General features: G+C 31.6%; 1 protein-coding gene across 1 annotated transcript; it reads left to right on the top strand.

Moving 5' to 3' along the window:
* The first annotated feature begins 4,040 nt into the window (after positions 1-4,040).
* On the top strand, positions 4,041-13,118 carry LOC105160748 (copalyl diphosphate synthase 1, chloroplastic). Its single transcript, XM_020693208.2, has 15 exons — positions 4,041-4,229; positions 4,450-4,533; positions 4,817-4,878; positions 5,126-5,420; positions 5,949-6,135; positions 8,129-8,343; positions 8,496-8,616; positions 8,702-8,814; positions 9,013-9,239; positions 9,833-9,948; positions 10,146-10,244; positions 10,339-10,590; positions 11,474-11,567; positions 12,357-12,557; positions 12,816-13,118. Exons 1-15 carry the CDS (start codon positions 4,136-4,138, stop codon positions 13,047-13,049), a joined length of 2,394 nt encoding a protein of 797 aa, XP_020548867.2. The 5' UTR covers positions 4,041-4,135; the 3' UTR covers positions 13,050-13,118.
* Positions 13,119-15,435: the final 2,317 nt, after the last annotated feature.

Below are 15,435 nucleotides of genomic sequence, written 5' to 3'. Positions count from 1 at the left end.
ACCTTATCGTATAATATGTGACCCATCGACGCGCAGCCCATAGGCAAACCAGGGTGGCTGGAATTGACCTTCTCTACGGCGTCAATTGACAAGAACCTAATAGTGTTGATGGATTTCTCAATGAGCTCAGTGTCAATTGTTTTCTTGAGGGTCTTGACAGCGGCAGAGGCGCGAACAGGGAGGCGGGTGACTGCGGGGGTGTTGTAGTGGCGGGAAACAGAAACAGCAGCGAAAGAGGAAGCGGATTTGAGAGCGGAGATGGAAGGGATAGAGAGACGGGGGTGAGAGGAGGCATGGTGTGGGGCGGTGGAGAGAGAGAGGATGGCTTGGTAGAGAGTGAGGGAGGAAGAAGAAGCCACGTCATTAGCCACATAAGCTCCTAGGACGTCGGAACCCTAAGCCCCAAATCTCTCCGTCGCGTTTTTGGGCGATTTTGGTCGGAAGGACCAAAATTGCCAAAAAATCAATACTTACAAGACTAAAATTGACAGTCCTGTAGTTACGGTCCCAATTTTGCCACCCCCTCATACTTACGGAACCAATTTTGCAATTTTGCCACCCCCTCATACTTATGGAACCAATTTTGCAATTTTGCCTTATTTTTAATCTTTGCTCATGCAGTGATAGTTTTGTTTAAACATAGTGTAGGATAACTTTAATTAATAAATTTATTTTGATTATATTAAATTCTAACAAATAATTGCTTATGGTGTACGACACATAACAAGATTGTGATACGTGGATGATGGTTGAGACACTTAATCATCATTTAATTGTGTCTAATGAACTAAACAAATGTGCCATTTGATTGAATAGATGTATTTATTTTGATAAAATCGTATATCTTTTGGATGATATGATGTGTCCATTCACATAAAAAGTTAATAACCTTTTGAAAATATTTTAAGATTGTAAGCCGTTGTACTTGTGAGACGAATTGCCATCACCTTTAGCACCAGAACGGGGTAATAATTGTTTAAAAATAAAGAGTCCAACTCTTACATCGACTCCCTGATACAAGGTGGTTTGTTAACAAGAGTACGTTGCACCTATGACTTTAGTCATGGGTTTGAGTCGCTTAGAGGGTAATTGAGGAATCAACACTAATCCTCCTTAAATTAGGAGAAAATAGGGGGGAGGGGGAAGAGAAAAAAGGACTCTCTGATACATAACTATCGCGTTCTTTTATCTTTTTCACAGTAAGTTTAACAAACTAGTTAATGAAATTTTCCCATTTTTGATTTTAAAGACAACTAATCGTCCTTGGCTTTTTCCTGGTGATTTCAGTCTTATTTTATTTCATGGATTTTTATGGACTTTGGGACGAATAAGTTTATCAATTTGAGATAAAAATAAAAATAAAAAAATACATTTTAAAAATCTATAAAGAATTCATAAATTCCACAAAATCAAAAAATTTAGTACAAAATGCAGTATCCATATTTTCTCTTCTCGACTTATTTAATTTTTTATTATAAAAATAAAATAAAATTATATTAATATAATTTTTTAAATATATTAATAATAATATAATCAGTCGCGATTGAAAATCGCGACTCGATTAAATTCTTCTTTTTTTTAAAAATGTGCCCAAGTCGTGATTCATAATCACGACTGGGGCTTTTCTTTAAAAAAAATTTTTGCCCAAGTCGTGATCATAATCACGACTTGGGCACATCTTAAAAATAATAATAATTTTTTAATAAAAAATCCCAACTCATTGTATTATTATTAATATATTTAAAAAATTATATTAATATAATTTTTTTTATAATAAAAAATTAAATAACTCTTCTCTTCTCCACTAGATGAAAAAGACCTCTGTGAATTCGAGTAGCTTTGCATACATTTGTTGTACGAAATATATGTGAAGAGGAAGTACATTCGTAATTCAGACCATATAAAATCCACAAAATTGATATTCACAGCCCACATCAATATGTTGGATGTCCACATTTACGTTGAACTTTGCTTACAACATACAACTCATCATGACTATTTTATTGTTAAACTTTTTCTATCTTCTAAAACAATTATCTATACATAGCACGAATCTCACGCTAATTAATATTTATTCTAAAATACTTTTATTGATACGGGCGTTCATATCGACTGTTTTGCAAATAAATAAAGTTTTCAACTACTTTTTCTTCTTTGCAAATAAAGTAAATTAATGGGTACATATGTAAGTAGGGAGATGATTTGCAATGGTTTTTTTTTTTTTTTAGGTAAGATCGATGAATTATTATTAATTGAAATAAATTGATTACAACCATTAATCATACTATGGTCACTAATATCAAATACTATCAGTAGAAACACCAATTACTATTCAGTGGAAATAACACCCCACATATAAAATGGGGTTCAAACCCATAACCTCTAACATCATGAGACCTCAACTTCAACGATTAAATTAGACCTTATGATTCACAATAATTTTTAATAATTTTGTAATTTCTAAGTCTAACCCTGCTGATTAATGATTAATTTATATCCAAAACAGTGAGTGAGTCCATACATTTGACTTTCGAAAATGTGTTCGATCAGGGCCTAGAAATGGATAAATTATTTAAAATACATGTGAGGCTGCATACTCAATTGAATATATATACATATCTATGTACATTTATATTTAAATCTAGACAGGTCGCATTATTGTTAGAATAAATTAATAATTTCAGATGGTTTGACTTAACTCCTAATTAATTTTGATCTTATCTGGTGCTGGTGATGGTAATAAATTTTTCCAGATGTCAGACAAATTAAAAGATTGTTTATTGTTAATTTTGATTTTAAAGATAACTAATGTTCCTTGGCCTTTTCGTGGTGATTTCAGTCTAACGTTATTAACTTCGAATATGACAGTCGAGATAATATTTTAGCAATGGTGTTCAAATCTGACATTTTATTCTTTGGGATTTCCATGTGCAGCACAAAAGTGTGACGGATTTTGGCATAATTTTGCAATGGTTTTTTGCTACAATCTAAATCCGTTGAGGAATTCTTCATGAAATTGGTGATGGATTTTATGACGAATTTTAAACGAACTTTTTTGTGTTTTTTTTGCCAATAAGTTTAACAATTGAGATGAATAATAAATTTTAAGAATCTTTTAGGATGTATTTTAATTGATAGATTTGAATTTGAAGGAAAGATTTGGAAGAAAGGATTTCAAATAACTCTATTTGAAATGAGTTTGAACTCTTCCATATTTATCAAAAACTTAGTTCAAAATTAAAATAGAAGATTTAAAATCCATCAATCAAATGCAAAACATCTTCTAATACATAGTTTTGGACATACTTTTACATTTCCAATCCCCAAAAATACAATTATTTTTATTTTAAAATAAAAATAAGCTTCGTCATGAAATTTAGGATGGATTTGCAATGGTGGTATTAACATTTTTATTTGCTGGAAAATTTTCAATTAAACAGTTTTTTAACTTTTTTTAAGGATGAAGTTTGCAATGTCTTTGTGATAGAAGTTTTAAAATCACTCTTGAAATTGTGAACAAAAGACTCGTTGACCTAAATCCATTGTAAAATGTATGGAAGTTGCGACATAGGTATAGTGGTTACAAATCCATTGCAAATTCAAGATGAACCTTGAAACGATTTTGCCAAGGAATTCACTTATCCGATATATTCGTTCAAAATTCATCACAGATATGTCTCAAAATGTGTTAAAGCAAGCGACATACACACTACCGTTACAAACTCCATTGCAAATTCAAATGAATTTTGCAACGACTTTGTCACGAATTCCACCCTCCAAGATATCCGTCCCAAATTCCTAGTAAATGCATCCCAAATTCATCGCAAATTTGCGACAACACAGACATGTTGCAAAAGCTTAAATTTGCAACAGTCCGTAGTGACGGATTGGTCTCCCACCAATTCCAGGATGAATTTGCTAGGGATTATGTGACACGTGTGAACAAGTGAATTGACAATGTGAACAAATGAGAAGACAATGTGAACAAATGATTTGAAGTGGTAGTCTATAAATAGACCTCTGGAACAATCAGTGAGACATCATACTTATAAGTATATCATTTCCAGGCAATATTGTTTTAGTTCCTAATCCCACCTTCCTTAATTGTCCCACACGCAGAGCAGATTCAAACACTATGCAGATTCTATCGTTGTCATCCCCTATTCTACTTCCAAAGTGTTCAAAAGCATCTCCAACCCGCCGGCCGCCGTCACCGAAATGTTTCACGAGTAAGTTCAATTACTTTTGGGCACTGATCAATACTAAATTTTTTTTTTACAAATGCGGCAATAAAACTCAAATACAAAACCTCTTGTTTGACCCAACTCTAATATCATGTTTGAAAAAAAATAATTATTTAAATATTAATATTTTAACAATTATGTCTCTAGTAATTTTCATGTTGTAGGAATGTAAATCCAGTTGCTAAAAAGACATGGTTTTTTGTAGGTGTATGGCCAAACAGGAGCAAAGGCATTTCGCCGAGATACAAGGCTCGTCTGACCCCAATATCAAGAGCAACCACAGATAGAGGTACATATGTGTATATGTGGGAAGAACTTTCATTTTGTCAATTTTTGAGAAATTCTAGTTCATATCAGGTTGGGTTGGGTCTGAACAGTTAGTTATATGGCAAGTGTAATACACTTACGGTGTGATTGGTATAGTTTAGGAAAAGTGACCAATCACAAGGTAAGTATATCACACTTGCTCTGTAATTGATTTTGTTCGACGCAAAACCTGATTTGAATTCTCCATTTCATTGTAAAAGTGTCGAAATTGATTGCTTTCCTTGACCATGAGTGATCATATATAGTTGACCTAGCTGTTGCGGAAGATGCTCAAAAAGAAGATCTTGCAGGAGAAGCCCTTCAAGTGGTAAGAAAATTTTACTTCTTTTCTTACAAATATTATTTTAAGCCATAATTATATCATTATTACATGAACCTGGACAAATTGGTCCAATCATACGACAACTAAACTATAAAAAAAATTACATAATAAATTAAAATAAACTCACATAAATCAAAGCACATACCCACGTGCTCGACAGGATCCAAACATACAAATTATATTGGTTATGGAATTTCAATCTTAACCATTAATTTTATGTTTCCAATTTAAGGCGGGAACTTTGGAGGATTTAACAGAATACATCAAGAAATTCTTGAGTTCCATAGACGAGGGACGTATAAACGTGTCGCCGTATGATACAGCATGGGTTGCTCTTATTAGAGATATTCATGGAGAAGATAGTCCCCAGTTTCCGGGCAGCCTTGAATGGGTGGCGCAAAATCAGCTGCAGGATGGTTCTTGGGGCGAAGAACATGTTTTCTCGGCTTACGATCGCCTTCTCAATACTCTGGCATGTGTAGTTGCGCTCAAAACATGGAATGTTCATCCTCACAAGAGTCAGAAAGGTATCAACAGTTAATTGATAATTTTGATGATTTCTATCATATTCACTAGTCAGAAAAGAGTTCAACAATTCCGTCCCCATAAATCAATCTATGAATTTTGAATTAAAAATTATGCTTGCCTTTGTGTTTTAACTGGACTACAATTATTTAATCAGGGAAATTAAAATTTCAGTCATGTAAGTAAGGGTGTATGGAGATTAAATATATAAATAAAATAACGTATTTTATTATTAGCTAAAATTAAAATATGTGATATTATTTAATAATTATGATATAGGTTAATTTTGAATATAAGCTAATATAGTATTGAAAAATGGAGTTAAATATATAAAAAAAAATTTGAAAAGCTCACGAGCCTCAAGCTCGAGTCAATCTCCGAACCGAGCCGGCTCGACTCGTCTTCCAACCCCTACATGTAAGTATGGACTGTGTGGCAGTTTTAGTCCTGTAATAATTTTTTTTTTATTCTTAAAAGTATATAATTTATTTTCCTTTTTAACGCGACCTCGTAATTATTTGTGATTTTAGGAATAGCATATATTAAAGAGAACATACATCAACTTGAGCATGCAAACGCTGAGCACATGACCAGCGGATTTGAGATCGTGTTTCCGGCCCTTCTGCAAAGAGCCCGAGACATGGGCATTCATGATCTTCCCTATGATGCTCCTGCTCTGCAAGACATTTTTGCTGCAAGAAATCATAAACTGGCTAGGTAACATATTTTTCTTTCAGTGAAGTTCCTTACAATTATGTTTTATGAATTTAATTATTTTATAACTAACCAACAACTATTATAAAAATAAGTTAATAATAAATATTATTAAAATAAAACATCGTCCACAAACACAAATTCAAAACATCAGACACTACAACATGTAGTTGTCGGACTTCTACCCCACCACTCAACCAAGACTTCATTGGTGAAGATTGGTTTTAATTAATTATATAATGTTGCTGTATGAATTGCGTAATTGATTCCCTATTAATGTGCTAATCTTAATTGTATATGGAAAAAATTATAATTTTAGTCCTATAATATATGGAGTGGTATTTTGAGTCCTGCACGAATTGATATTTGCAATTTAATCATTTGATTTAAAAGTTTGGCAATTTGTAGGCCAAAAATTTTCATCCTTTTCGACCTAAAATTGCATGTAACTTGCACATGCATGACCCAATTGAATTGCAATTTTAGTCCTGTAACTTAGAGGGTGTTGACATTTTTAATCCTATAACTTGAAAGAGTTGTCATTTTTTGTCCTGTATGAATTTATTTACAAGACTAAAATGCAAATAAATTATAATTTCCGACCAAATTGGGCAGAAAATAACTAAAATTATCAAAATAATAAAGTTATAAAATTAAATTATAAAAATCAATTTGTGCAGGGCTAAAAATATCAACCTTAAATTTCAAATTGTAATTTTTTCTTATATAAGTTGTTGTCTGCTGATTAATATAATATTACATTCACTTATTTGATTGCGTAAGTTCTGGTTACAGTAGAATTTGTACTTGGATACCCTCTAACACGTGCAAAAACATTAATTGGGTTGTTTATGGAATATTTTTTAAAAAAAATATCGATATTATTTATGAATTTTTTTAAGATATGTCGATAATTTTAAACCAATCAATGTATTATTATTGTAATATTGAATACCCCTTAATTTTCCTAACTCTACGATACATAATAATTCATTTACTTTTCCTACCATTAGTATTCGCATTTCATCTGTTACATACCGGTCTTCTAATATTCCAAAGGTTAAGGATTTAGTATAATTATCAATACTCATTGTTATTTAAATAATTATTAATACTTGTTTTTATATTTGATGAAATTATATTATTTTTTGAATGAAAATTTTGCACATGTTGTATATTTTTTTAAAAAAAATTTAAATTATAAATAAAATAGATGAGATGGATGATTTTTTTTTAAAAATATCCACTTAATTAAATAAAAAATTAAAAGAAATAAAATATAAGTAAAATTATAATTTATAATCCAAAATTGTATTTTGACCAGCTCACCGCAAAAAATGAATAAAAATCTAATGTAGACTAACAAATTGAGCTAGTTACTAGACGCTCGTTAAAATCAGAGGTACTGATAATTTTTCAAACAATGAAAAGTATCTGTAATTATATTAAATTTTAAGAAAGCTCATTGTAATTTACCATATTCCAAATACATATAATTCATATATTTAAACAAAAATACAACATATATAATTAAACTTTTGCCAACTGTTTACACTACCGTCATGCGTCCTTCGCTAAATCACCATTAATGTCTCTTTTTTGTTTGTGGTATATACATGTCCTTTCGTTCATTTTCAACCTTTGATATAACTATATATATATATATATATATATATATTCTCCCACCAGAAGAAATATAATTTTTTTGCTATGATTAATTAGTTTAGTTAAAAGTAAAATAATAGTGGCGAGTACTAATAAATCCGGCTACACAACGACTATTATTAGTCATTGTTTCCTACGGTTAAAAACTACGGAAATTTTTTTTGCTATAGATAAAATCGTAGCGAATGTTGATTAATTTTGATTGAAATTGAAATTTTCCTATTGATTTTGTTTTACTGTGATAGGTAGTATTAAATTTGTGATAATCTTTTAAGCCGTAGCGATTTATAATATAAAAAATATTTACAGTACTCTTTAATCTATTTACCAGGATTCCAAAGGAGCTGATGCACAAAGTACGAACATCATTACTGTTTAGCTTGGAAGGTCTGGAAGATTTGGAGTGGCAAAAGCTTCTCAAGTTGCTGCAACGCAATGGTTCATTTCTTTTCTCTCCATCATCAACCGCCTTTGCATTCATGGAGACTAAAGATGAGAATTGCCTCAAATATATCGACTACATAGTACAAAAATTTGATGGAGGAGGTATATATACATCATTTTCTGTTTTCAGGGATAATTGCATTTATGTCCCTTTATATATGGTTTATTTATACAAACTGTTTTTATATTTTTTAAAATTACACATACACCTTTATCGTATTCTCTTGATAACTCAAATAGTATTTACTGAACAGCACCCAACGTGTATCCTATCGACATTTTTGCACGAACTTGGTCAGTAGACAGACTGACTCGACTAGGAATTTCCCGCTTGTTTGAGTCTGAGATTAAGAATTGCTTGGAATATGTCCACAGGTAGACAGTATTATATATATGCTCAATCAATAAACTTTCTAATACTGTACAGATTAATATATGTATTTTAACGTTGAATGCGCAGTTTTTGGAGTGAAAAGGGACTTTTCTGTGGACGGGAGTCGGAATTTTGTGATGTCGACTCCACCTCTGTGGGATTCATGCTTCTAAGATTGCATGGATTTAATGTTAGCCCAGGTATATTGATATATTACGAAAAAGACTGGAATTTGCTAAAATGGTTAGAAAAATGCACGCGACTAGTTTAATTGAGTGCACTTTTTCAGTTATTCTTGTCCTCATTGTGCGGAAATTTTAAAATTATAGAAAGTTATCTCTTAATTTTGATATGATTAATTAGTTAACATACGTAATGTGGTAATTGGCCTTTTGCAGATGTACTGAAAAGATTCAAGAAGGATGATGGATTCAGTTGCTTTTACGGTCAGACATTTGAGTCGCTGTCTCCTATATTTAACCTCTATCGGTCGTCTCAGGTCCTATTCCCCGGAGAGAAAATTCTTGAAGAAGCCATTGCCTTCTGCAAAAAATTCATACATGAAAAAATTACCAGCAATCAACTTCTTGATAAATGGCTTATATCCCCACGTTTTGCCGATGAGGTAAAATCCCAGATGACAAGATGATATTAGATAAAAGGATAAATTACGATAAGCTCTCCTGATCTTCAACATAATTAGAAATATATCTCTCTTGTATGTGAATTATTAATATCCCCTGATTTTAACGACCATCTAGTAGTTAATTTAGTCCAATCCGTTAGTTTCCGTTAGATCTCCACTCATTTTTATGGTGAATTAACCAAAATGCACTTGTGAACTATAAATTATAATAAATCCTGAAATATTTTTATGGACTAAGTGGATAATTTTTTTATGATTTTTCAAATTTTTCCATCCACCTCGTTCATTTTTTTTTTAACTTTTCATGTAAAGAGAAAACAAAGATAAAGTTGACATTTCTAAACCATCATCCAAGAATTACATAATTTTATCATACATCATAGGGTATTGATAATTTTTCACATCAATAAAAGAGTATCCGTAATTATGACAAATTTCAAAAGAGCTTATTGTAATTTGTCTAAATAAAATATCAATAGAACGCAATCTCTTGCGACTTTTTAAATTCTTTCCTAAATATTATAATTTATTGCTTTCGCATATTATGATTAATGAACTCAAAAAATTTACAGGTAAAGAACGGATGGGAAATACCATGGTATGCCAGCCTACCCCGTGTTATAGCTCGCTTATATATAGAGACTTATTGTGGCTCCGATTATATATGGGTTGGCAAGTCTTTGTACAGGTTTATTTTCACCCTACTTTTCTTTCTCATATTATTACATTTATGTTTTGCTTAACATTTAGTATGCATCACATCAACTATTATTATTATACTTTTATTAATTACACATTCGATAATAGCTTTAGTATGACATCAAAGTTTCAAAAGTAAGTGAATGCATGAGTGGATTGATTCTAATGCATGTCTAACATGAACAGAACGCCAGATATCAACAACGACGCCTACCTTGAGCTCGCGAAGTTAGACTTCAACAGATGCCAGGCTCTACATCAAACCGAGTGGAATCATATGCAAGAGTATGCGGATGATCAGACAGCTATATATATATATTTTCACAATTATTGTGCACCAAATTAAAGAACTTATAATCTCTAATTACTTGAGTTGCAGATGGTATGAAAACTCAAATCTTCAAGAACTTGGAATAAGCCAAAAAGACGTGCTTGCTGCTTACTTTTTGGCAGCTGCAAGTGCATTTGAACCGGAGAGGTCAAAAGAGAGAAGTGGATGGGCTAAATCTCGCATTATCTCCAAGATTATTACATCATATTTCAATCGAGAAACCACTTCGCCAGAAGAGAAAGCTGCATTTTTAGCAGAGTTCAGAGACAGCAGCATCAGTGCCCAGCCCAAAAAAAACAGGTCCCCTTCTAACCTATCTCTTCTTCTTATACTGCATCGTTGTAAATTCAATGTATCAGTCCCAAATAAAAAATAAAATAAAATAAAGTCTTCAAAATATCAGTCGATAATTTTGGTGAATACATTTCTGGACTTATTCTTGCTTATTGGAGAATATATATCCACCATCAACGTACCTATTATTTTCGGAATGTTCATCGCCAGTAATGCAGATATATCTGATAATATTGCTGATAAATGATGCTATATATATGTCGGCTATATTATGATATGATCATTGAGATCTGGTAATATCTTATCGATGTGATTAATTACTATGGTTAAAAATATCAATTGGAGCTGTGTGACAGCTTTTAGTAAACAATGCCAAATTATTAATTAAAGTTAAAATCTATGGCAAATATTTTATTATGTAAAAGTCATTTGAATGTTGATTAACAATGACCAATACCAAATTTTCACATCGATTTAGTTTAACTATCGTATATAGTGATTTATAGTGTAGGGGAATTTTTTTTTTTTATTTTTTGGGTAATGAATGAATATTAATTTGTTCTTATTATTGCTAATGAACTATTTTTTATTACAAATTTGAAAACAATGTTCTATTATTTTTATTCTAACAACTTCCAAAATATAATCTATATTGTTATTTGTTTATTTTATAAGTCCTCTAATATTTTAAAATATTTAGTTTCTCATGCTGCATTTGTATACAAATTCAAGTTTGACAACAGTGCAAATTTTAAACATCGCTCTCTTTTTCTGTGTGTTTCTTTTCTTCTTGAGAAAAATTGCCTGATTTCGCAGTGGTCCTTTTTTTTTCTTATAATACCTATATTTAGATTTGAAAATTGATTCAAAATTATCAATAATTTACCAGTGTTGGAGGCCGTATCATTGACATTCTGCGACAGACTCTCCAACAACTCCAAGAGGGCATCGACAAAACTCTGTGCGACGAACTCGAAAACGCTGTGAGTTGATATAATTAATTAATCTTTTGCCTCTCTTTCTATATCTTTTATTGCACTACAAAAGGCAAACTCAAGATTTTAGTCTATAGAACAGGGGTTCACTACTTTTACGGGATTTTTAAATGATTTTAGAATTAGGAAAACTCAATACATTAAGTCCTCTTTGTATTATTGGATTTTCAAAATGGTCCCAAAATTGAGAAAACTCGACAGATTTAGTCCTCTATTTTACTGAATTTTATAGGGCTGAATCTGTCATTTTTTTTCAATTTTAGGATCATTTTGAAAATTTCGTAAAGCATAAGACTAAATGTGTCGAGTTGTTCCAACCAAACTATTTTGGAAGTCCCGTAAAGTAAAGGACCAAAAGTGTTAAACTCCCTATCTTATGGGACTAAAAGTGTAACTGCTTACTAAAAGAAATACGAATTTTTATTATGGTTAATTACCATATTTAAAATTTGTATACCAATCGACCACGTATGACAATGCAATGGTTATTAGTCGTTGTTTCTGTAAGCAAGGCAAAAACATTAACTACAGTTGAAAATTACAGTAAATGTTTTGGCCATAAATAAAATCATGATAAATGTTGATTAATTGTAGTAATCAAAACCTTTAAATTGTCACATTAATTTTATTTGATCATGATTGATCATAATATCAATTCGCTATTATTTTTAAACAGTAGTAATTTATATCATATGAAATAGTTCATTTTTTTAAATAGCGGCTTACAAGTTGAGTGCAATACTTGAGACATCTGATGTTGCATACGGTATATAACAGTGGGATGTGTGGCTGATGAAACTCCAAGAAGGCGACGACGCCAATTGCCTGGAAGACGCAGCTCTCCTCGTAACAACGTTAAACATTTGTGGTGGTCGCATTGGTGAAGCTAAGGAGATACTGTCCGACCAACAGTACATCACTCTCTCCAACCTTATCAACAACATCTCTTCCCAGCTTTCTCAATATAAATCTAAAGAGGTATGAGGGATGATTAACTACCTGATATTAAATTGTTTTATTTTAAAAAATAAAAAAGATAAATTATTGTATTTTAAGAAATACATGAGAATAACTTGCTAGAAAAAATTTTTATATGGGGTAATTTGCTTACTTGCAATATCACGGGAGGTCACTTGCAATTTTTCCAAATCTAAATTGTTAACTTCGATGTTGTACCTTAATATCTTTTGTCCTAATATTATCATTTTATTAATTTTTGTGATCTTCAACATGTAGACATCGGCACAGAAACTCTGCATCGATGCAGAAAATGGCAGCATCAAATACATGGAGATAGAAAAAGAGATGCAGAAACTGGTGCAGCTGGTCTATGAAGAACCGACTGGCATCAACCAGGGCATCAAGCAAACGTTTTTATTAGTTGCAAAAGCACTCTACTATGATGCCTATTTTCCTGCACAAACTGTTGACAGTCATATGTCTAAGGTGCTTTTTGTGCCCGTGCCCTGATTCTTACCATTATGTCCCAAAAACTCTTTTAACTTGTTCTTTCCAGTTGTTAATTCTTCTCTTCGTTCATATTGCCCGGTTCAAGATTATTTCAAGCAGCGCAGTATTTTAAGAAACAATACTTTGGTAAAGTTTTCTAATCTAGATATAAGGGCATGTTTGCACTGCCAAAAAAATATAATATTAAGATAAGATATCAAATAATAATTGTGAAATTGTCGCAAAAAATATAGTAAGGTCATGTTTACTAGATCTTATTAGGCCAAGTATCTGGATCAATCACATATAGTGATTTGATTATTAGTATTTGGGCTAGACCGAGATACGATGAGCTGTCCGAATTTTAGCCCCAAGGCCCCCAATTATATATTGGCTGACTGACTGTAATCAGCACCAGTGCTTATCAGAGTCACCAAACACCCACCCAATTCAGGACTAGGCATGGCTTCCATTATCGTCCTCATTTTCGGTCTTGTCGGAAAGCGTATGCCATGGTAACTAGTAAACAAACATTGAAAATTTTGGTGCAAATTGTCCTTAAGAAATCGTAACTAGTAAACAAATAATTAATAGTCATTTTCCAAGTAATCATCCACTCAATTACAAATTCTATTTGGGCCCTTTATCACAGAAAAGAGCGGTAGTAAACATGGCTTCAGTGATAATAATTTTTATCATGTTGCTGTATAATCACTAAAGACAAGAATTATGCATAAAGTTGTCGTTATGAAGTGCTATAAACATAGCATAAGTGGCATTTATAATGAGAATATAATTATAGTAATAATAATTATTTATTGTCATCAAATTGTCATTATACATATGCAAACTAATTATTTCTAAATATAATTTAATGAACAATTTTTTTACTAATTCTTGCTAATTACAAATTTTAAACTAATTATCACTACTAAAGTTTTAAAATTCAGGCTAGTCTTAGGTTTACTTTGATGTTCATAAAATCGCCACTATAGCTAGTGTTCATATGATTGTTAATCCCAAGATGGATGGGGCTAGTTGTTGGGCTATTTGGGTAATTAATGATATACCCTTCAATGATGTTTATTTTAAATATGTGTTATTTTGGAGATAGAATAGATTGTTGATAAGTAAGACGGTGATTAAATGTATGTGGTTTACTTTGTGAAAATGTACAAGAGTTGCTTTAAACAAGTGGCATGTTTACTTGGTATGATATCCTAGCAGTTAAATGCGTAAAGACATCTTTCTTTTCTTTTTTTTTTTTTATATGGAGATAATTTGCTTATTTATAATATCACGTGAGAGTTGCTTGCATTTTCCCTCCCCCAAATATATTTCGCCAAAATAGTCGGAATGCATGACAGTAAAATAGTGTAATGATATTAATATCTAGACAATGTCATAATTTAACCACATTGTCCAGACTGCACTTAACATCCAAATCAATAATAAGCCCATCTCACGAGGTGGGTTGCCCAGTCTAACCAATGCAATAAATAGGCCCGAGCCTTCACATTAAGGCCTCTTTTACTTGGCGTGATGGAATTTAAGTGCTATATATAGATGATTTTAAAATTGTTATCCAGCCATAATTAGCTATAGTAGCGGGCTTTAGCTATTAATATCAGGTTAGTTCAAAACAAAGTAAGCAAAAAAATAAAAGTGATTAAATGGGATATCCCAACTAATAACTCTGAGTAAAAGTGGCCTGAAGTAATTAAACGGAAAACACATCTAATTAATAAGATATTTATTTTACATGATAAAAATTCGTTTATTGATAGAGGTGTTTTTTTTTTAATCCTGTTGTCAAATAATTGATATCATAAAGTAAATGGGCATGCCTCATCCTTAAGATTCTCCAACTGCTCATTACATTCTTATAGAAGCTAATTTTATTTAGTTGGGACCAAAAAAAAAAAAAAAGAAAAGAAACTCAAATTAAAACAATTAACTTTTCTAGTCTTTTTGTCTCCTTTGTCCTTTTTTTTCCCCTTTTTAATTGTTCTAGACCTTAAAACTTGAATTAAATGGATAAATGCCGGTCCCATTTATTTATTTATTTTTAAGGTCATCTGACGTGCGTAAGATAAATATCATCGGAAGAAGAATTTGTTGCATTTGCGACTATGTTACACATGAAGGCCGATGAATATATCAGTTAACGTCACCAACGCTACCTGAGTAAACGACAGAGCGCTTTTCTGACTAATTACGCAAGCACGCCGCAAAAGGTCCTTTTTGGCAAAAACAAATTAAATTTAAAGAGCACATACCTCTAAAATCTTATTAATGGATTAGTAGTACGACATTACCTAGGTCTGATACCAGACATATATTTTAGGTCAGAAAAATAATGTTGATTAATGTTGTCAACTTTAATATATTATCAAATTTTTCGACT

This window comes from Sesamum indicum, linkage group LG4 (genome assembly GCF_026168435.1).
Source record: "Sesamum indicum cultivar Baizhima isolate 11 linkage group LG4, ASM2616843v1, whole genome shotgun sequence".
Taxonomy (NCBI): domain Eukaryota; kingdom Viridiplantae; phylum Streptophyta; class Magnoliopsida; order Lamiales; family Pedaliaceae; genus Sesamum; species Sesamum indicum.
This window is presented reverse-complemented; position numbering and strand designations above follow the sequence as displayed.